The 23,250-nt window shown below is 40.3% G+C and overlaps 1 protein-coding gene across 2 annotated transcripts in view; it reads left to right on the top strand.

The window, feature by feature from the left end:
• Nucleotides 1–21,933, top strand: part of sema3b (sema domain, immunoglobulin domain (Ig), short basic domain, secreted, (semaphorin) 3B) — an 87,464-nt gene extending 65,531 nt beyond the window's left edge. For both annotated transcript variants that reach the window (XM_065961020.1, XM_020635336.3), the window contains exons 5-18: nucleotides 9,208–9,327; nucleotides 9,785–9,878; nucleotides 10,094–10,213; nucleotides 10,305–10,447; nucleotides 11,188–11,302; nucleotides 13,291–13,360; nucleotides 13,453–13,597; nucleotides 15,753–15,972; nucleotides 16,100–16,191; nucleotides 16,297–16,338; nucleotides 18,464–18,621; nucleotides 18,767–18,822; nucleotides 20,010–20,149; nucleotides 20,573–21,933. In XM_065961020.1, the coding sequence (XP_065817092.1) occupies nucleotides 9,208–9,327; nucleotides 9,785–9,878; nucleotides 10,094–10,213; nucleotides 10,305–10,447; nucleotides 11,188–11,302; nucleotides 13,291–13,360; nucleotides 13,453–13,597; nucleotides 15,753–15,972; nucleotides 16,100–16,191; nucleotides 16,297–16,338; nucleotides 18,464–18,621; nucleotides 18,767–18,822; nucleotides 20,010–20,149; nucleotides 20,573–21,085 (2,028 nt within the window). In that variant the 3' untranslated portion in view covers nucleotides 21,086–21,933. The remainder of the gene's footprint in view (nucleotides 1–9,207; nucleotides 9,328–9,784; nucleotides 9,879–10,093; nucleotides 10,214–10,304; nucleotides 10,448–11,187; nucleotides 11,303–13,290; nucleotides 13,361–13,452; nucleotides 13,598–15,752; nucleotides 15,973–16,099; nucleotides 16,192–16,296; nucleotides 16,339–18,463; nucleotides 18,622–18,766; nucleotides 18,823–20,009; nucleotides 20,150–20,572) is intronic.
• The last annotated feature ends 1,317 nt before the right edge of the window (nucleotides 21,934–23,250 follow it).

Raw genomic sequence — 23,250 nt, 5'->3', positions numbered from 1 at the left:
ATTTCTACTGGAAAAACCTGATTTCTTGGCCAAGTGGACACATCACATGTTTAAAAATAAGATTTTACAATATCACTCTGACAGCAACTTGAAGGGATAAAAGGAAGTAATGTTGCTATTAGTGGCGCTTCCTTCAATAATTTACTTACAAGTCCAACTTTAGTTAAAATTGGGAGCCAAAACAAGTTAGCTTTTTGTGTCACTTAAGGTTCAGGAATTAAGGGTTCAGCCAGAGGTAGGGTTAAATAAATAAAGAACCCACAGGGTGTTTGCAACCTTATTTATGTAGTGTATTCCTTTTTTTTTACTTTTCTTTATCGAGGATCGCCTGATGGCATGTCTTGATGACAATAGTAGACACAAAATATATCACAAGATCAGACATTTTGAAGGTTAAAAGACAAAATCATGAACAAAAACTTTGTTCTGTAATGACTTTTAAAATCCATGTAAAGCAAAATCAGAAATTGATCTTTAAACATATGTGAATGTTTGATAAAAGGGTTGCTTTAAAAAATGTTTTGGGCGGGGGGACAATTTGCCTTTATTAGACAGGGCAGCTGAAGAGAGACAGGAAATGTTGGGAGGTGGGAGTGGGAGATGACATGCAGCTGCGATGAGGACTATAACCTTCGTACATAGATAAGGCCACACAACCACCAGGCCATCCAATGCTTGTTGTAAACTTGTGAAAAGACTGAGATCTATGTTTGACAAAATTATGAATTTAGAACATTAGTACATTTTCCTAACTTTAGGTTCAGGTTTTTTTGGGTGAGGCGAATTGGTAGCTCGATAACAAACTGGGGTTGGTTAGCATAACCACGAGCGCTACAACAATACGAAAGCACTGATTCCTTTAGAAACTGGGGTTCACCCCCTCGATCGCAAGTTTCCACACGTTCCCACAACAGTCTGCAGCTTTGGCAGCTGGCTGTGCCTTCATTCTGCAAGTGCATCTTCCGTGGATGTCAGAACTTAAGGAAAAGCTTGGTGTGTTTATTCAAATTCCTCAAGGAAGAGAAGGTCCAATAGAGCAGCGAGATTAACCCTCCATTGTCAGCTCACAGCAGTTTTTGACAGTTAAGAAAGGCATATCTTTCTCCCAGAAGTGGGCGTGGTTTTGGCACATTTAACAGACACGCCCACAACATAGCACAGAGATAATGGCTTCATTTTGTATAATTCTAAAACTTTATTTTATTATTTGCTTTTTTTTAATTACTGAAGTTTTCTCTGATGGTTAATACCAAATTTTTCTGTTGTATAACAAACTTAAAAACATATTTTGTATTGCTTTACACTGACTTTAGGAGGGATACAGCTGATATAGGGTGTTGCAAGGATTGAACTCATGACCTTCTATAATGCTTCCAAACCAAAGGCCACCATGCCACTTCTTTTTACTGGCCTCCAAAAAAAGTTTTAAAAAAAATCAAGATGTTCTATTTTGATCTACAGAAGAGAAACATTCAGTTTCCAGAAATACGTTGAATACACTGTATGTGATTATATGTGTCTAAATGTGATGACCTGTGTGTGCATGGAGTCTGGGCAGAGCCAGCTCAGCTTCACTGACCAACATGTAGAGGCCACGAGCAGCCTATAGACCACCCAGGATTACATCACACACACACAATTAGCAAACTCTATGTGTGTGTGTGTGTGTGTGTGTGTGTGTGTGTGTGTGTGAAACAGTAGCTTCCCCAACTGAGTTCTGACATGCCTCAGTTCTGTCTTCATATAGTATATGTGTAACTGTATTTATGTTCATGCTTCTGACAGTGAGTGTGCGCGCATTTGTTCATATGTTCCTAACATATATATCCTAAGTGTGTGTGTCTCTCTTTGTATGTACGTTAAACAAACCCTTCATCAGTGTGATTACACAGCTGTAGCAGACAGACAACGAGCTCCATTCATACTAAACTCCAGGCTCCAGTTTCACCTGACCAGTCTTAGTCTGTGCGTGTGCGCGTGCGTGCGTGTGCGTGTGTGTGTGTGGGGTGTGTGCTCAGATTTTTGTGTGTATGTGTCCTTTTTTTGTGTGTTTTTCACAGACAGAGTAACAGTGGAGACGGTTGAGTAGTTGAGTTGAGGAGGGAATTTGTAAAATTGCTCCAGATGAAGGAGTGATTGAGAGATTGAAGGAGCAAGAGATAAGCTGCCTTTCTGGCCTTTAAGATGTTAGTTCCATCCTATGTTAAACACTCACTCCCCTCTTATTCCTTTTGACTTTTAGTATCTGTGGGAACACTCCCCTACACACCGGGAACTGAGCTGACCTCACACCATTGACCTTAATTACAGGGACGTGTGTTTTTCTGAGGTCAACATCTTTCTCCTCCACTGGCTCTCTCCTTCACTCTCTATTCGTCTTCCTTCTGTTATGAAAAATGTGTTTTTTTTGTTTCGATATCGAGGAGTTCTTTTGTCATTTACAGCCACATCAGTCATCCATCGTATGTTTTCATTTGTTTCCATTCATGAAACAAATGCGCCCTTTTTTTCCATGTAAAAAGTGGAAATCTTTTCCCTTTATTCTTATGCAGAAGAAATGATCTTCAAAATGTTGTGTTTTTCTCCATGAACTTTTTACACTATAATTTTATCCAGCAAAAACTTGTATGCACTGCACAGGTGCACACATGCTAATGTACATACAATATCTTAACAAAACAACATAAAAAGACACTAGAGAGATTCTGTCTCTGGCAGGGTTGTTTCTATTCCGGCCAAACACACCATCAAACATAGTCTTCAGTGTTTCAGATGGTAAGACAGTGAGGGGTCAGATCCATAGACAGCAGCAGTGATCCCTCCCTCCTCAGCATGATGTTTTTCTAAACCAAACACTAATCTAAATAAGGTCTGAAATCTGAACAGTGATGCAGAAGTCCAAAGCTACAAAAACGTTCTGATTTGTACAGCCTAGCCTGAAGAGGGTTAGCTCTAGCATACAGTAATCAGGCTTTTCACCCTGGCTCTGCCTTCCCTGTCCTCCTGCTAACATTCTCTCTTATCTTATTAAGATGGGGGAGTGGGTGGGAGGTAGAGCAAGCAGCCTAACCTGGCATGGGTGAGCTCTAGTCTAAACATGCTTCTTGCTCCAGCTCTGCCTTCCCTAACTTTCTCTCTGCAGACGCTCCTTACTGTTTTCCCTTTTCTCTTTTCGTGTTTGGGACGGGAGATTTCTTGTCCTTTGTTTGGGCAAAGGCATCTTATTATTATTTCAAATACCTTTTTATTCAAATTTGTTTTTATTAATTAATTCTGCTAAGTATTTAAGTCATAGATTAAATGCAAAATCTACTACGAAATATTAAACAATAAAACTGCATGCAGACTGAAGAAATATCAACAATTATTATGAGCTGGTTGCCTGGCAACCTCATAGTGACGACAGGAAGTCACCCTACCCAGATCAATCAAGAAACAATCCAACCCTTTACTTCCCATAACAAACCCAGCGTTATTTGTAACTACTTTTGATGAAGTAAACAAGCACAGCATAAAAGGTACATTTTTATTGTTTTAAATGAAGACAGAACCAGGCTGTTTCGATTTCCCTGATTTGCCTTCTTATCAAAGCTAGGTTTAGTTTTTCTTGGCTTCAGTTTCATTGGAATAGACACTGTGAAATGAAGAGCATTTCAGGTTGAAATAGTTCATTTGTTTGGTTGTCATGGTGTTTTTACTTTGATGGCTTTTATGCACTTCCCAGTTTGGACACGTGTCAGTGTACACTTCATCACTCTTTCACACACATCTTTTGACCAAAGGAAAGCCACCTAACATGCACACAGAAGCACAGAAACACAGAAAGACAAACACAGACTTGTGCACATAAACATAAACAGAGTCAGGCAGTGGCAGTAAACAGTTGACAGTCCACCCAGACAGTCTGAGTCAGCACTTTGACTGTGGCGTCACTGTGGCTATATTTAAAACTACAGAAGAGTGTTTACACCATTATGTTGGCATCACCGGTTAGAGTCCACAGTCTTTCTTTGACAACCGAGAGTTGTTGATGTGATGACCATGCAGAATTCTTTTTACATTTAAGCTTCTGAAAACAGACCTGAATGTTTAGCAAATAAGGCGTTGCTTGTTCCACCTGCAGGGTGGACCAATAGTTGGACAGGCCAACCGAGTATTTGAAACTTGAAACACCCTAACCTTTATACCTTCATCCCCTTCATCTGTCCACCCTCCGATTATCCATCCTATTCTAAATCAATATCTTGGTGTGGTCTTTGTTAGTGAAAAAACACAACTGATTCCCTATGCTAGGCGCTGGGCTGAACTTAGTATAAAGTTGCTAACAGGCTCATGATTAGAATACTAACATGTTTATATCTAATAGGTTTGTTGACTGGGTTCACCAACTTCTCTTAGTGAGATAGCTTGCTAACATAATGACGAGGTCAATAGGAATATACTCTGTATATAACTTGAAGTTTGCTGGTGTTCTGTCGTAAACTAAATTATTCAGCAATTCTTGTTATATAAATGTTAGATGGAAAGTTAAGAGGTCACTTAACTTCTTGTGTTCCTGGGTTCTTATGATGGTTCTTATGATGGTTGGGTTATATATGTCTGGTTGTGTATCGTGCACTTTGGGTTCTTTTCTGTTGAATTGTTTTTAATTATTTTTGGTATTTTGCATCTGTTATATTCTTACTGTTGTTAATGTTTTTCTGTGTTTGGTTTAGTTTGCTTTGTTCTTGCTGTTTGTCAAAGCACTTTGTAAACCTGTGTTTTTAAAAGGTGCTATATAAATAAAGTTATTATTATTATTATTATTAACAATTTACCCTGGAGAAAACACACATTTTTGTACCAAATGTAATGGTAACCCATCCAATAAGTCTTAGGAAATTTTCCATACAACCATGAATGTCAATGTCATGGTGGTGCACAAAAATGAAGGGATCATAGATTGACCTTTATTTATGCTCCAGGGAATACGACTGCCTGCTCTAAATATCACTAGAACCAACCTTTGGGCCAGAATTTCTGTACCAACCATCCAACCAGCATTGCCATTAAAAGAGACAGTGCAACGTATACTAGATTTGCAAAATTGGTCATTAGGGTGGATAAAACCCATTATTTATCAGAGGTATTTTACTTTTAGGCTTAATATGCTATTTTTCACACTTAGATATAATAGAAATCAAGTATATCCTCTGAAAATAACTCTGAGTAATGACTGTCTACAATGAGTGTAACACCCGAGTCCCACTGTCTGTGATGTTTTCCGAGGTTTCTTCTTCTTTGTTTGCATCGCCGGGACGGCCGGCTGACTCCTCCCCTCACGTATAAAAGTTGTTTAATTGAGGGACTAGAGAAAAGAAGAATAACATACTGTACTCACTGCTTAATTGAATGTCGCCTAAGCGTTTCTAGATCACCCTCATTTCAGGTAAATTTACATGCAGTGTGAAGATACGAGTAAAATAAAGAGCGCTAGCATTAGCATGCTAACACAACAATGCACCGCGAGTTGTTTTGGTTTCATGCTGGTGCTCAAGGGCGACATCTGCTGGATCAAAAAATCACATATAAAGCCTTTAAAGTGTCCTTGAGTAGGGTGTCATACTGCCAAAAAAACAAGCCAGAACAATCATTCTTTCACTTTGAAGAATGACTGTGTAGTTTGGTTTACATCATCAGTGTGTGGGGATTCCCATAAAATCCCACACAACAGTAACTGAAACTAATAGAGCATTTCATGTCAAGAAATGGAGAAAATGAAATCCTTATTCGTCTCGATGACTTTGTCCTGCTTCATTTTTGTGTCTGTAAAAGGTCAAAGTCCATCACAAGAAATATGTCAGACACATGTCAATGCTGCTACATTGTCCTGTTCAGCAGAAGTGATCACAGGCATTCCTGGGGTATTACACTGTGCTGTGTAGTGTATCTAATGGTCGTCTAATGTGCACCATCGCTCTGTGTGTTCAGGCTCCAGCTCTCTGCCATTAACTTTATTAACATTTGCACAAGGAACAAGATAACTGCCTGAGGACAGAATCAAAACATCAAAACAATATAATAGCTATGTTTCTAGCTCTAATTTCACAAAAATGCATTCAATAGGGAACACTATTTGTAGGATTGGCATAGAAATATAGATGCTTGATATGAAGAAAGATTAAGGGAGTTAGTCTGAAGTTCTTGTATATTTGTGAAAATAAAGAAGTTTTAATATTATAAAGGAAAATATGCATTAATGGCATTGCATGACTATACTTTTAACATACTAAGTCATCATCACTTATGACAAATATTGTGGATAAATGTATTCAATTGGCCGTTTTGGGGGGAAGAGGGGGGTTATCTTTACTATAATAACAGAGCTAAATGAAAATCCCACACTTTTTATATATTCATTAGTCAATGCATTATTCTATGAAAGTGGACAGAGATTCAGATAAATAGCAGAAGGATAGACAATGGCTTAAATGATAAATAGGCAGATCTGGTTAATCATTTCTAGAAAAGAAAGAATAACGAGAGAAAGGGGGAAAAAAGACATCCACTGTGGAACAATGCAGCTTTAGAAGACATGGAGGAAAGAGCTGAAGCTCAGGCCACAGTGAGGTCACAGCCTGCGTTTTGCTCACTGTTTCAGCTAATGAGTCAGTGGCGGGTCAAAGGTTGGCCAGTGAACCCTCTAATACCCACCCACATACACATACACACACACACACACACACACACACACACTAAAAGAACTGTGATTGCTGGCATAATTCATCTCCTTCGTCCTCCTCCTTCCTTTCCGATCCTTTCAAGATCCTTTGGGCGTCTTTACCTTTTTTTCTTCTTCCTCCTGCTTTTTTTCTCTTTTGGTCCTACTGCCGCTCTGCTGACTCCCTCACCTTCCCCTGCCCTCTGACATACACACACACACACACGCACACGCACACGCACACGCACACGCACACGCACACGCACACGCACACGCACACGCACACGCACACACACACACACACACACACACCAACTCATGTATGTATTCACACACCAACAACTCCAACCCTAAACCCCTGGTGGTTTTCAAAGGCTTAAAAACAGGCTTAAAACTGCCCTTTGTTCTTAAGTGTGAGTGTGCGTGCATGTGTGCATGTGTGTGTGTGGTGTGTGTCAGGCCTAATGAGGCACAATTCCACTTCTGACACTGATTTCACAACCAGGCCTGTCTGTCTGTCACCCTTAGTTGAAACTGAGAGTTAAAACAGATGGATGAAAATAAGGTTTGATTAAATAAGAAATTAAAGAAGGATATAAAAACATAATAATAAGACACTTAGTCTGACACCTTTCTGCAGTGGTAATCAGCATTAAAAATAACTGTATAGAAATCATTGATTTTGCTGCTGATGGTCTCAATCGCTTTTCTAGATCACTTAAAGGAGTCAATATTAATTTTCAGTCTCTTTCAAAAGCAGCTAAAACTCCCAACAGGAGCTGTAAGGTACATATTTTTGTGTAAAAAGAGAAAACATCTGAACAGCTTACAAGAAGCTTCAACAGCTCCCCCATTTAGGACAAAATTGGACAATTGACGCCAAATGAAGTGCTGTGCGATTTCATTTAGGCTCAAATATACTTAAGATTAGGTGGTGAAAATAGAAACTGGAAAATTAACCAATAAGGAGGAATGTGATCACACTTTGTACACATGGTCATTTTTTATTATCACATTCTGCAGCAGACGGTCAGATTCCGGTCTTTAGAAAGCCCTTCTACAGAGGCCCCAGAGGGTCAAACATGCTGTGTAACCTGATCGACAGACAGATGGCCTGTGTGGGGGGAAAGTAGACAAGAAAGAAAGGGAGGGACAGTTAGATTAAATGTGAGGGCTTGTTTGTGATTAGAGATGAGTGTATAGCAAGAAAAATCAAATTCATTTGAAATTTTTGGGAAAATTGATGATGACTTCACAGGTAATATCAGTCATCCAATAGGTCCATTACACAACTCTTGAGCTAGAGATCACTGGTTGATATTTATAATCATGAACATCTCTGTGTTCATGTTTTCATCACATGTTGTGGCAGTGGGAAACAGGACATTTGCCTCAAACCCTGGTTTTAAAAGGTCCTAATAGAATTTTTTTTCTACCATCCAGTCTATAGTGTACAGTAAATGATTTCACCAGGTCTCCTGAGATCCAGCTTACTGTAACCTGACTCTCAGATGAACAGATGTGACTGTGGGTCAATAACCTGCAGTGTAGAGGAGACAAGAAAGGAAGAGAGAGAAATGGATGAGGCACTGAAAGTTATTGATGTGAAAAGAAAATCAAGGTAAAAGAGAGAATACAATGATATGGAGAGGGGCATGTTGGAAAGAGGACTCCCCCCCCCCTTCTGTTTTTTAAGAAGTTTTACATTTATTGATGTACTATCACATGGCTTTTTGTTGAGCAGTAAATGGGAAGGTCCATGCCAGTCCCATCACAGCACACTTAATGCTGTAGCTACTAGACAGCTGAAGAGACACACAGGGAGTCAGGTAAAAACGTGTTAACAGTAGCATCCTTAAGCTCACTTAGTTGACTAAACCTGAGATCTAATCTTATCTTAATACCTTTTGACCATTACATAATGAAGCAGTAAGGTTTCCCATGCCGGGGTTGTGTTCATTTAGAGGTTTCAATGGTCAGTTTGGTCTTTGTAGTCACATATAACGGACAAAACCCTGTAACAACAGAGTGCTGGAGGAGGAGCTCAGGACAGGACAGTGTTGTCACAAGCAGGACGGGAGAGAGGAGCTATGTGAGGAATGCACATCTCTAAACCAAAAGAGAAACAGAGTCCAAGCTTTGGTTGATCTGGGATCCGCTATATATGTGTTTGTGTGTAGGTGTGTGTGTGTTTCTCGTGTGAGTAGTATCAATCCATCACGTTTTTCCACTTTTAAGCTTGGCTGCAGCTGAATGAGGTCCCATTGGTGGTATTCTTTCTAGGAATATGAGGGGGAATGCCACCGATATCCTAAAATCTGTATTATTGATGTGTACCTTTAAGACTTTTAAATCTAAATTGTCTTTCACTATGATGTGATGAAAAACTTTGACCTCATATGTGTGGGGACAAAAACATTGCAAACCAATGAAGATTGTTTTCCCAAAGAATGTCCTTACATCTACTATCCATACTGACTCTTTGGATCTGTGTTTCTCTCTTTCAGTCGGATTGTGTGAACTATGTGAAGATTGTGCATCACTTTAACCGCACACACCTGTACGCCTGTGGGACTGGGGCCTTCCACCCTACATGTGCCTTTGTAGAGGTGGGACACAGGATGGAGGTGAGGAATTACACAAAGCAAACCAACATGAATGCACAAACACTGCAGAACTACAGTGTAACATTTCTATTTTTACTTTTTGTAAACATCATGAGATCTAGTCTAAAAAAATATTTGAGCATGCTGGAGGCTGCAGATATACTTTAAGTAGCTCAAGCTCTACTTATTTTCAGCGAATCAGTTTCATATAATAATCGATCACAAGTCATGGTGCAAGCAGACAGAATTCAACCAATACGCCCTTTGTTTGGGATAAATAGTTATCTAAAAAGTCTGTCAGGCCCTTAACAACTCAATCTTTATCTGGTTGATAGAAGTTAAAAAAAGAAGAAGATCAGAGATAAACTAAAGGGTTTTAATGTATTGGAGATCAATACTTTAGCATGAGAATGCTGTTTTCAGGGGGATCAATTCAAGACAAAAGTGACCTTCAATGCTTTTCCTCTCTCTCCATCAGGACCATGTGTTCAGGATTGACCCCTCTAAGGTAGAGGACGGGAAAGGAAAGAGTCCGTATGATCCTCGCCACAATGCTGCATCTGTACTCGTCGGTAAATAAACTCAAACATATTCACATGATTGTCCAATTTATTTTGAATTTGTCATCCAGAAGAGAGTTTTATCATTCCTGATTCAATGTGGCCCATTAGAAAATAACCTGAATGCCACCTCTTACTGTAATTGCATGATTATATTTTTCTGGCCACCAGTTGATCACATGGTCACATTACCAATCAGTGACTTATTGATCTATTCTGTCTCCTAGGTGATGAGCTATACGCAGGTGTTGCCACAGATCTGATGGGACGGGACTTCACCATCTTTAGAAGCCTGGGGAAACGGCCCTCCATCCGCACCGAACAGCATGACTCACGCTGGCTCAACGGTCTGTCTGGCTTAGGCATCTATTCAATAAGTTCTCTTGTATATATCATGGCCAACATTAATCTTGTTGGGTTCTTCTTTATGTCCTACAGAACCGAAGTTTGTTGGTTCCTTTTGGGTGCCGGAGAGCGAGAACCCAGATGATGACAAGGTATTTTTCTTCTTCCGGGAGACGGCGGTTGAGGCCCAGGGTCTGGGAAAGTCTACCTACTCCCGTATCGGACAACTCTGCAGAGTAAGAGATTCTTTCATTATCTAGTCCAGTATTTTAAATCAACTGGGTGATACAAAAAAGGCTGAATCAGGTCAACTCACAATGGCTATTTGACAAAAAAAAAAAATCATATCCTATTTTCCAAATCAAATGTTTCAAAGTAGCTTGAACTACAGTAGCTGTTGCATTCTTACCAAGCAGCAACCTCTGGTGTTGCAAAATGAACCCAATGCGGAAGTGTAAACACCTGCAGATTATTGAGTGTCCACTAGAGGCTGGCTGTAAAAGCCCCAGAAGTTACATAAACATCCATTCAAACATGCAGTTTTTACCACAGAAATGTTTACTGCCTGGTTCAAAAAACAAAATTGGTCTGATAACCTCATGTCTTTATTGGCACACACTGTACTGGGGTTGAATGCTTTATAACGCATCCATTTAGATTTTATGAAGGATAAGGGTTATTCATAATTAGGTGTTTTGCTGACCTGACTGACAGGCAGGCACAGTGTAACTGTGACCCTCCTCGACTCCAGCTCTTTTAGCCTGGTGTTAGGTTGACTGAAAGTTAGTTTGAGCTTTTCCAGCATGGTGACCTCCACCCACAGGGTTCCAAAGCTCCCCTGCAGTGACCAGTGTTTTACGTCACTGAGGCTTTGTCCACTATTATTTACTGAATTATGATTCTTAAACACTTAAAACATTCAAATGTACGATGTGTTATCCTGTAAATGACTCCTGATTCTGTGGTCTTGAATCAGAATGACCTGGGCGGTCAGAGGAGTCTGGTGAACAAGTGGACGACATTCCTAAAGACCCGTCTGATCTGCTCGGTACCAGGAGCTGATGGCAGCGACACGTACTTTGACGAGCTGCGTAAGTTCAATCATTTACTCAATTATGACAACTTTTATATCAGGCTGAGGTATGATGTCATATGACTTGAAGTTTAACACTGAGAAAGGGTCTTAATTTCAAAGAAAAGCTATGACACTGTGTTTGAGGGTTTTAAGAGAAGATAATTTTTGACCCCTAATAAGAAGCATTAGATGTAATTATGTTATTCAAAAGTTAGAACGAGCAAAACAAAGAGCTGAAATTTTGGCAAATTTTCTGACCTTGCCTCGTCCATTGGATCTTTACCCAGAAGCACATTCTTTCCTTGCAAAGGGAGAAAAAGTCAAAGAAGCATAATAAATCAACCAGGATTTCTGACCTCAGTTGTAGATTACCATTCAGCCTCACATTCCTGCAGACCTGGAGAAAGCATGAGTGAGAGATTAATTGCTAATAGATTCTGGCCTGATCTGAAGCCAGTGTTTTTCCCTGTGGGTTCAGAGAGAGTAGCAGGCTTTTTTCTTGTGAGTCATCTTATACGAACGGTAGTGAAGTGTTAGACACTTCTAGACACGGTTCAGAAGTGAATGTATATTTCTAAAGCTTGGATTCAATCTCAATCAATAAATCTTTATTTGTACAGCGCTAACTCATGACAAAAGTTGTCTCAAGGTACAAGACACAGGATTCTGGGAAGTGGAAATATTCTGGGAAGACAATGTTTCACTCTGCACTTTTCCACCCATAACTACTTTTTTTGTTAACTAATACAAACTTCTATACACTTGCAAAAATACATAAAAGGATGTGGGCCAATCATGGGAACTTGACTAGGCACAATGCCAAGGCTTTGTGCTTTCTTCTCATAATTCAATTTTTCCTCAGTTTCTGAGTAAAGTGAGAAACACATGACAGAGTCACACTTCACAAAGTGAAAAAAAAACAGCCCTACAGTCATGTGGCTTCCATAGCAGCTGCAACAGGTTCAACTCTCAAGATGGTTTTGGTTGATCTCTGTGACCATATCTGCAGGCAGTAATATGATGAAGCAGGGGAAGGTGAACTGGGTGGAAAAATCTGTCCAGATCCAAAACCAACCTCAGGCTAAATCTGTCCATCACATGAACAATGACTCCTTTCTGACCAAACTTTGGGGCAAATCAACAGAAATAACTACCTTTTAAAATGTGTGTATTTGAACAGTTGAGATGATTCGACTGAACCCCAAGGCCGCATTGCTTTTCCACACTTGGTATGTTTACATGCAGATAGAAAAATTTACTTTATTATGTTAGTCTGACTAAAACTGAAATTTTAAAATGCATGTAAATACCTTAGTCTGTTTAAATTGAACCTAAGTTGAACTAACACACCTAGATAATGCATTTGGGTATCAATTTACTCTTGCATGGACCTGAATTGGTTCAAAACTGGACTACCAGTCTAAGCATGCTGCAACGTCCCCACACGGGGACCCAGAAGGCAAACACTTGGTTTAGTGGAAGTCGCATTGTTCACTGCCTTAAGATGTCACCAAATGCTAGAGGGATAGTGTGCATTGCATTTGTATCAAAAGTAAAGAGAAGAGTATGATATGAAATGAAAATATACAGTAAATTGTCGTAGAGTTGTCCATGTTTTCACTGTTCAACTTAAAACCAGTTTGCAGCTTGCTAACTTGTTAGCTCAAAGGGGGGTATCACCAACTACTGTAGAGGAGTAAGACATACTTCCATCAATAAATTAATTATTCACCAGTGCTTGAAATGCATCGATCTGTGGCTAACCTCAATCAAAAGATTGCTTTGAATTGTTTTAAAATGACTAAATCTCTGAGCAAGGCTTGTAAAATTATTTAAAGAGGATTGTCCACCAAGTCATGACCCTCAGGTATTAGTGAAATGTCTCTTTAAAGTCCTAAAACAGGACCATAGGGCTTTGCTTATCTTTCTCTCAACCTTTGACCGCTGGACTACCACAACCTGACCTGTGTGCGTGTGCGTTTGTGCTTGTGTGTCCAACCTCAGGCGATGTGTTCCTGCTGCAGACTAGGGACAGAAAGAACCCCCTGGTGTACACCGTCTTCTCCACTTCCAGGTCAGAGTCTGTTCATTTTGTGTGCGCGTGAGTATGTGTGTCCATGTGTGTTTTGATGTTGCTAACCCAGGTTCCCCCCTGTCCCCCAGCAGCAGTGTATTTAAAGGCTCAGCTGTGTGTCTCTACTCCATGAATGACATCCGGAGGGCCTTCCTGGGGCCGTTTGCTCACAAAGAGGGGCCCAACTATCAGTGGGTCCCCTTCCAGGGAAAAGTCCCCTATCCCCGCCCAGGAATGGTATGTCAGGTCACGTCCATTGAGTGTCTAGTGTCTCTACCTTTGTTAAATAGTTACAAAAGAAATGTTATGTGGAAAAGATGTTGAGGTCATTGTTATTTGAAGTGGTGAGATACTGAGTTTATTACTCATTAACATTCTAAAGTATTTTTATGTGTATTTTTAACTATAGCTTTGTAAACTCAGTGTTTGAATCTAAAAACTATGGTAAGCTTAAAACTTAGATGAAATGAATGAAGCAGTTCATATTACTTCCACCTTAAAGCTCCTGCGTGTGGGGACCTTTCTTTGTGTTGTTTTTGGAGCTCCATGTGGACAGAGTGTCTCACATGCAACTTGCAATGAATCTTTGGCATGGAAAATGTTTATAAAGGCTGTTTCTGCAGAATGCTCTTTATCACCTTGTGGTACACCTACCCTTCAGCAGGGATGGCAGGGACAAAAATAATTTTATAAAAATAATACATCTTGTTTCTTATGGTCTGGTTTGCTGTTTTAGGACATATAGAGGTATCAGATTTAATTTCATTCGATTTGAAAATCAGATAGAAAACCTAATCAGGAGCTTTAATGTATATTTTGGTCATGAGTTAATGACTCACAGGTCACTATGTTATTTGATAATTATATAAAATGAAGCCACTATTCATAGTTATTTTTGTTATTGGTTTTTAAGTAAGTAAACTTAACTTGCTAAATGCAAAGCAGTAATATTAATAATTTACAAGCTTTTCTTCTTATACAGTACTTTAAAACTGTTCATTTCTATGGTACGTACAAATCATTTTATGAAAGGGTCTTGGATGGTTTTCATGCCTTGTTTATAACATTTCTAATTGTGGAACTGAACTGTTAAAAGTGTAATTGTTATCCATAGGAACATATGGTATTTAATTTGACCAGCAACCATGGGATATAATACTTAAAGACACTTAATACACTTGCAGTGTTCAGTATGGGACCTTATTAAATCCCAAAGCTCTCCACAAAACCTCCCAATCAATATGTGCTTATCAGAGCGCTTACTTTCTGCTAAGCACACAAGCGTAGCGTCAGCAGGATTTGTTATGCAGAGCTTCAGCTGTTACTGCCACAGCAGAACAATCCCCATTGTATTTCTGCAGAATGGTAATTGTGTTTGGCCTACAGTAAACCCTCGCTCACGCCATCATCACCTCACTGTAGTCGTAAAAATCAGCGGAACTAATCAAATTACTGAAAATGACCCAGCTTAAAGTGAATTATGCAAAATTGACTAGAAAGCAGAGTCATTGTTTAAAATGCATGAACAAGATCAAGAGTCTTTCTCTGGTTCTATCTACTGTATACACTTTAAATGCGTTCAAAGAACTGCTTGGTGCTACAGCATCTGAGTATCTGAGAATGAAAGTCCAAGACAAGAATTTTAAACCAAGTGTGAAGCTTGACTCTGATCAGGAGAAAATCTCTCATATCCCTGTGATCCATCGCACCATAAACACTTCACTGTCTCCTGCTGGACTTTGGTCTCACCAGTGAAAATGTAATACCAGCAATGGGCAGATCCATCACAAAACCAATGCTCATCAAATGTTGTTTGGCTTATGATTGAGTTTCTAAGTGCACACAGTTGCTTTTGTTCACCAAAGCTACAAACCTTGTAGTAGTTCAGAACTAAGAACTCTGAATTGCTGGTTTTTGTCTAAATCCTCTTGTAAAGTAAAATATGCATAATTACACATCCAAAAATCACTTTTCATATGCATTATAAGAGATATGAGATTAAATGATGTCTTAAATTTACTTTGAGCATTTAGCAACCCTTCAAACTTATTATTTCCTCTTTAAATGTGAAATATGCATGTTTATACATTTACAAATTGTTATTTGCATATCAATTTGTCTTTAGTTTAAATTATGTTTCAAGTTTTTTTGCACCATTTTGCATCTCATTGAAAAGTAAAGCAAATTATTTTCTTCAATGGAATCAAAACTGTCCTTATAAATTACTAAAATTGATCCTATAAATGTTTAGGTCATCAACAGCCATTTACAAGACTCATTTCTGTGCTTCATCACTTCATTGAAACATGCTCTGGTGTGTTTTAAAGTTTGTATCAATAAGGGACTTAATGCTGTAGACTGATTTCAATGTTTCTGTTTCGCTTTCCATCAGTGTCCCAGCAAGACCTTTGGCAGTTTTGAGTCCACAAAGGGTTTCCCCGACGATGTGATCCAGTTTGCGCGTCACCACCCTCTGATGTATAACCCTGTCTACCCTATGAGCAGACGGCCTATCTTTGTTAGAACCAACGTTGACTACAGCTTCACCCAGGTCGCTGTGGACAGAGTCAACGCTGCAGATGGACAATATGATGTCATGTTTATTGGCACAGGTGACAGATTATTTTCAGTTTTTACCTTTTGGAAGTTACTTACATATAGGCCTATATTTAAAGTTGGAAATTATGTAATAAAATACAAAAAATAACTCCCTCTCGTTCTCTCTTTTTTCATTTACAGACAAAGGGACAGTTCTTAAAGTGATCAATGTTCCTAAGGAGAGCTGGAACAACATGGAAGAACTTCTTCTGGAGGAGCTGGAGGTCTTCAAAGTAAGTTAACTCAGAAGAAGCTGATTTCTTAATATAAATAATGTGTACTGACTGTATTTTAACTAAGAACACATGACTCATTGCTTTCCTTTCTCCGCTCTCCAGGATGCTTCATCTATCGTCGACATGCAAATCTCATCAAAACGGGTATGTTTTTATACTTCAAATCTGATGGTAAAAAATATGAAGTGGTGTTCCTTAGGATCCTAAATCAAATTGATCTTCATGTTCATCAGCAAAAGAATATATCCAATAATGCCCAGGCTGTCCCAAGGCAGAATGGTACACTGCCAACAGTCCCGGCAGGCTGGATTTTGAACCAAAGCAAAGCACTTTTTTTTACAAGCTGAGGCAGCACTATACAGAAATATTGAAGGGCAGGTGTAGGGCAGGGGACTAAGAATAGAACAGTCTTAGAGGAGGACAGCAACAGAAGTTGACAGGAGGAAACTGGTTGTAGACCAGAATCAGAGGCATGAGGCTGCAGTGTAGGAACAATCCCTCAGTGGATAAGTTCAAAAGTTTATAAAAGATGAATTGAGGTTGATCAAGGGGGCAAGGCAGAATAGATTAATGCAGGGATAAACCTGTGTCCGAAGACCATTTACTCTTTTTGACTAAGTGCTGTAGTGTCTATCAGTGACTACTTAGTGTAGTGTTGTCAGCAAGCTCAATAAAGTGGGAAAAGATGCAACTTTGGGTACAGGACTTTTTAAGGGTGAACAAGTCAGGCAGCAGGCGTGATGTAAGGAAGCTAAGGGAGAGCAGATAAAAAAAACAGCTTATGGTCACTCAGGATATAGCTACAAATATTCAAAAGCCACACATGGACACAAAAGCCAGCCTTGTGTTGTGGTCTGAAAGACAATGTGTTGTGTATACTGTGGAGCTAACAGTTCCTTTGAAGCAGCAATAGAAATATGTTTTGAGGAGAAAAGCCTCTATATATAAACAGTTATGGTTGATGGAAGGAGTAAAGGTAAAGGACTGTGGGCATTGGTGTTGGGTTATAGAGCATAATTTGTCTTTGTAAGGTGAGCATTCAAGAACACATTTAAAGATGCAGTAAATTGGAGGAGGGAGCAATTTTGGAACTTGTAACTTTTTGTAAGACCAGATGAGCTTAAGTAGGGATAAGTAGGGTTGGCAGTCAGTATCACTGTAATACCACAACCCGCAAAGTACAATGGATGTATCCAGTGGGACCAGCCAAGGCAGTTCAAAGGCTACAGAGTATTTGCTACTGTATGTATTTGTGTTGGTGTAGGAGTTAAACTTAGCTACAAGGTAAGTTAGGTCAGGGCCAGAGGGTGATGACCCTTACCACTGGTCCCAGGATATTTAGGATGATGACAGTTCTAAAACGGCCCTTAAGGGCAGTGGTTCCCAACCTTTGCTGAGCTCCCCCAGGACCCACATGAAAAAAGTAATAAATTTCTGAAGGAAAAAAAAAATCAAAATATTGGCATTATAATCTGATTTACGAGTTTGGCTAACTAATTAGCCTGATATCTTTGAGTCAGGAAACAAGTATTTTACACACTTTAATCGGTAGAACTTTAAAGGAAGACTGTGTGACTTTTTGATCCAGTAGATGTCATCTTTGAGAACCAGCAGGAAACCAAGACAAACTGCTGTTTGGCCACACCTTCGTCACACTGAATCCTCAGCTCTCCTACAGAGCACACCTCGACACACCTCAACCCCTATGCCCTCACGTTTGCTCAAATTGGAACGCACCATAATTAAGCACTAAGCGCAAGCAGAGTTGTCCTTGTCTCGAGCTGCATTGTTGTGTTAGCAGGCTAATGGTAGCGCTCTTTAGTTAGCTCGTAGCTTCACATTTCATGTCAATTTACACGGAATGGCCGTGATCTAAAAACACTTGCGTGACATTCAAATAAGCAGCGAGTACAGTATGTTATTCTTATTTTCTCTAGTCCGTCACTCAAACAGCCTGCTGTCCTGTCAGTGTAAACACGATGTATACGGCTCAGACAACATCACAGACAGCGGGACTCTGGCTTCTCACTCATTTTAGACAGTCATTACTCAGAGAGAGAGACACTGGATTTCTGCTATACAGTATTTATGTGTAAAATGTTGCACATTAAACCTTTGAATAAAAATCCAGTAAGTGTTTTTCATTCATCATCATACTAGTTAATATGTGCATATCTAATTCTTTTGGCGCCTCTCCTGTGGGGCCAGACCCAGACAAAAGATTGGGAACCAATGCTTTAGAGTTTGTTTCTCCTCTGTGTCCCCACAGCAACAACTATATCTGGGCTCAAACACGGGGATTGCTCAGGTCCCTCTTCACCGCTGCAGTGTGTATGGTAAGGCCTGTGCTGAGTGCTGCCTGGCCAGGGACCCATACTGCGCCTGGGATGGAACGTCCTGTACCCGCTATCTGCCAAACACAAAGAGGTCTGTGACACAAGCACGTAATCCAAACTCAATTAGAGTTCATTCCAGTTAGAAATACAAAAAAAACAAATACTCTATTTGCAAGTATCAAACTGCTAAAATCCTGGTGGAAAATCTTTTAACTTCCTGTTAACAATTTTTTCAGACGTTTCCGTCGACAGGATGTGAGGAATGGAGACCCCAACACCCTGTGCTCTGGAGGTATTATTTAAAAACTTTCTCAAAATGAACCAATGAAAGCTCATGTAGGGATGACCACTTTTGTAAGCTGCCCCCCCCCCCCCCCCCACAACAGAGGTATTTTCAATAAATAAGAACAAAGCTTCACTCTGATCCTGCTCCTACTCAGAGACTCTTGGCGTCTGACATCTCGCTGTCTCTGTGCCAAAAAAAAAAAAAAAATCCCAAATCCTTCCACCCTTCACTTCTGGGTAACCTCTGCCACCCCCCCTCCCCAGACCACAATACCCTCATTCTGTTGCTATCTGTCTTTCTGCCACATAATTGAAGTGGATCATCGCTCATACTCAAAGAGCTCCTGGGTAATATGATCACATCATGTGGCATCCAAGCTGGGTTGTGTAAAAATAATGAAGACCAGGATAATTCCCGCTGATGAGATGGACTTTGCCTCATAGCACTCTGCAGGGGACAGTTTGGTAGTTTATACTCTCTGGGTTCTCCAATGATTTGTGTTGCGGCTCTTGAAGACTTCAGTTTTATTCTGACCTAAGCATGGACTTTATGCTTTCTTGTTTTTATAAATCTTGTACAAATACAAGAAAATGAATCAATACTTCCTGCCAAGGTTAACACCCCAGATGCATAACTTTTGTCATCACTCATATACATGTCAAAGATCTGGACAATAAGAGCCCTTGTTAGAATTTACACATCTATCATATGACCACATCAACCCACTTAAGTTCTGACAAATATGAACAACTGTTCTAAATGGTGCTTTGTATTATTGTGTGAATTTTCCCATTGGCATCCTCACACCCTGGCAGCCATTAATAATAAGTGGTGACAAGTGGTGGTGCTGACTCTAATGTATTACAAGAATATTGTGATCAGATGTAATTGCATCACACCTTGGCATCACAAGTAATTTCCATTGATTATTTGGTATTCATAGATCAAGAAAACAGGGAGCTGTGGTTTTTGGAGTCACTTTTTACACTTTGGACGAGGCAAGTCAGGAAAGGAAAGGTCTGAACACTTTAAGCTGTTTCCCCTCCTGACCTTCCTGCATTGTTCTGACCTGTCCTGTCTTGCCCTGTCTTTTCTTTTTTGTCTGTTTTTGTCTTGCCTGGATTGTAAGTTTTGAGCAGATGTCCTGAGCGACAGTAGACCCATAATGTCCTTGTCTCTGCTGCCCCCTTCAGACCACCACAAGTATCGTGCTGCAGAGAAGAAGCTGTATGGAGTTGAGGGAAGCAGCTCTTTCTTGGAGTGTATCCCAAAATCCCTTCAGGCCAGAGTGACCTGGACCTTCCAGAAACATCCACAGAATCCAAGGGAAGAGGTGAGAGTGATGAAGAGAATTCTACTAAGATCTGACCAGGAATTTGTTTTGCTAAATAAGGCCATTTGAGTTACAATTCTCCATAACACTCCCATTAATAATTATCAACAAGAAGTCAGGGGAAAGATAAAGGAGCTACCGGTTTCTGGTCGAACTAAGCCAACAGAGAATCTGTAAGAGTCATAAATTAGCTTCCATTCTTTAACCTCTTTCATTTATCAAAGTCTGAGACTAAAGCTCATTTGTCGAAATTATTTTAAGACACTCTTGAATAATGTGTCTTAACAAAGTGTGTGTTTACAGTTTTGTTCTGGGCTTAAAAAGATCGATACAGACAGACTCAAAGCTGTACACATTGTCAAGCGCGAATGTTCTCATGAAAACGGCTCCAACATTTCAGTGAAACTGTCTTTTCTTTACCAGGTGCGTCTAGACGACCGTATCCTCCAGACAGACAGAGGACTTCTGATTCGACGCGTCCTGAAGAGAGATATCGGCATCTACCAGTGCCACGCCATGGAACATGGCTTCACCCAAACCTTGCTGGGTATCACATTGGAAGTTGTACCTTCGACATCCTCTTCAGCCTCCAATCTACCCTCAGATGCCCCTGTCCGGTTAGACCCCCGCAGCGGAGGTGGGTCCCCAATGACCAATCAGAAGCTTTGGTACAGGGACTTCATGCAGTTGGTGGACCATCCTAACCTCAGCACCGTCGACCAGATTTGTGAGCAAGTTTGGGCACGCAAGAACGCTGAGGCTGGCCAACTGGATAAGAGCTTTCCTGCTCAAGGGAAGGAAGTCCCACCTTTGGGCCCTGCTGTCCGCCCAGCTAACAAGAAGTGGAAGCATCTGCAGGAGATAAGGAAGGGGAGAAACCGCCGGACCCACGATGGTAAACCAAACCCTCGGGCGCCTCGTAGCGCAGGGGAGTAACAACATGGAGAACGAGATGGAGAGAGAAAAGATTGACTGATACAAGATGAAAAGAGGAGAGTGAAAGAAAGTAAAAGACTTAAGAACTTGTGGAGGTGTTCACACATACAGATACACCCACGCACATAAAAAACACATACAGACACACACACACACACGGCACCTCCTCTATTGTGTATATTTATCAATGGATGCTTCCACTATATGGTACCCTAATCCCTGAGTCCTCGTCCCACTGGCCAGCCCCTGCATGTGCTGCCTACTGCCCAACTTGATTCTGCACGATCCCTTTACACTGTTCCACTAGAGTAGTCGAGTGTACAAACAATTACTTGAGGTGTGGGAATGAACTTACACACACCTGACGTTCCCTATGCCACTGACTGTATATGGACGGTGTGTTCACAGCAAAGAGATTGCCCATCTTTTCTTAGGTATCATGTGATTGTCACATTTTATGAAGATAGTGGCTCACAGTATGAACACCTGACTTCTGGACTACGCCACTTGAAACAGCCCCAGAGCTTTTTTTTGGTTGAACTTTCCTCATGACCTGAAGATGTCATACCAATGGACACCACTGATGGAACTGAGTGCTGCACATGACAGGGTGGAATGGAGAAACATGCCGACTGGAATATACTGGAATATAATGGTCTCTGACGGGAAAGACGACTTACTACACACAGGCAATTGCACGAGCATGCACAGAAACCATTTTGAAAACCATTTCTTTTGAACTAACAGGATGAATTATTTAACTTCCCGTAGTGCTCTTCCTGCAAATATTTCCAGTCACATTTCACATAGTTCATCTGAGCATTTAACACATTTCAGTGATGGAGGAGGTGGAGGAGGTGGAGGAGGTGGAGGAGGTGGAGATCCCAGCAGTGTGGGGAAGCCTGTGAAACAAGACCAGCATGTTGCAGAACTGGTTATATTATATAGTTGGGTTTCTTAGTGGGTTTCCTTAGGCACATTGTCGCAGCAAAAGACAAAAAAAACCCACAATACAGTCATGGTTGTATCTGAGCAGATATGATATTGATATGATATATTTCTTAACTGGTCCAAACCACTAAAGAATGAGGAGAGGGATCAGGACTACTGGCATTCCATGATGTGACAGACGGATGAGATGTTTACACTTCACAGACCAAGCTGGAGTACAAAGAAGTCAATCTCTAAAAGCAAAAAGGCCCAAATATGACCCGGTTTACATCTAAACAAGTTTAAAATTTGATGTATCACAGCAAACACAAACAGCAAACCTATTAGAGAAGTTTTTTTATATTTCAAAAACATCACCCTAGAATTCCCATTTATTGGTTTTATTGTTGGCTAAATTCGATGTATCATGCATAAGTGTTAAGGTGAAGGGTTGACATGGTGGTTTGAATGGGAAGCATTTAAACAATGAAAAAGAAGGGGACAGATTGGGAGTGTCTGGTATGACAACACATGTCGCTGTGCTACAGTACAGCATGATATTTATGAGGTTTTTTTTTTAGATTTCTCTTTTGTATTCTAAATGGTACTTGTACTCCTTCAGCTTTTACACTGTCCATGCATATGTTTGTGATTAGTAAATATATGCAAATAATATGAGACGAGCGAGTCACTGATGCCTCATTCACAACGGTACGATGCACAAAAAAGCTGCTTCCCACAATGCACCTCTCTGTCCAAATGAAAACACAATCAGTAACAAAAGAACCAACACACTTTCATCTGACTTCACACACTGTTGGATTCACTTCTTAGCGTATTGTTGCAGTCATCGATATCATTGACTTTTTGCTGCTTAACGATGTCATCTCTGCCTAACGGACATTTAGTGCGACTATGTCTTCCTTCTCCGTCTTCGGTGTGATCTCTCTCTCTCTCTCTCTGTATTATCTGTAAAAGAACCCTTGTTTGTGGGTCGTCTGTGCTAACATGGTGTGTGTGAAGCCTGCCCCCTAGTGTCTATTGTGTGTGTACAGGCACAGATGAAGAGCCCTACCTGTGGTACGATGCTTCATTATATCATAGTCTATTCCACATGACAGAAAGCAACCAGCATTGTAAGATAAAAAAACATGTGCGTTCATGAAATGTCAATATGATTTTCATGATGGTCTTATTTGTGTCTGCATCATATTTATCAGGAGTATCATGGATTG

The sequence above is a fragment of the Labrus bergylta genome, chromosome 12, assembly GCF_963930695.1.
Source record: "Labrus bergylta chromosome 12, fLabBer1.1, whole genome shotgun sequence".
NCBI classification, from domain to species: Eukaryota; Metazoa; Chordata; class Actinopteri; order Labriformes; family Labridae; genus Labrus; species Labrus bergylta.
Note: the sequence above shows the minus strand (reverse complement) of the source record. Positions and strands in the feature narration are given on the sequence as shown.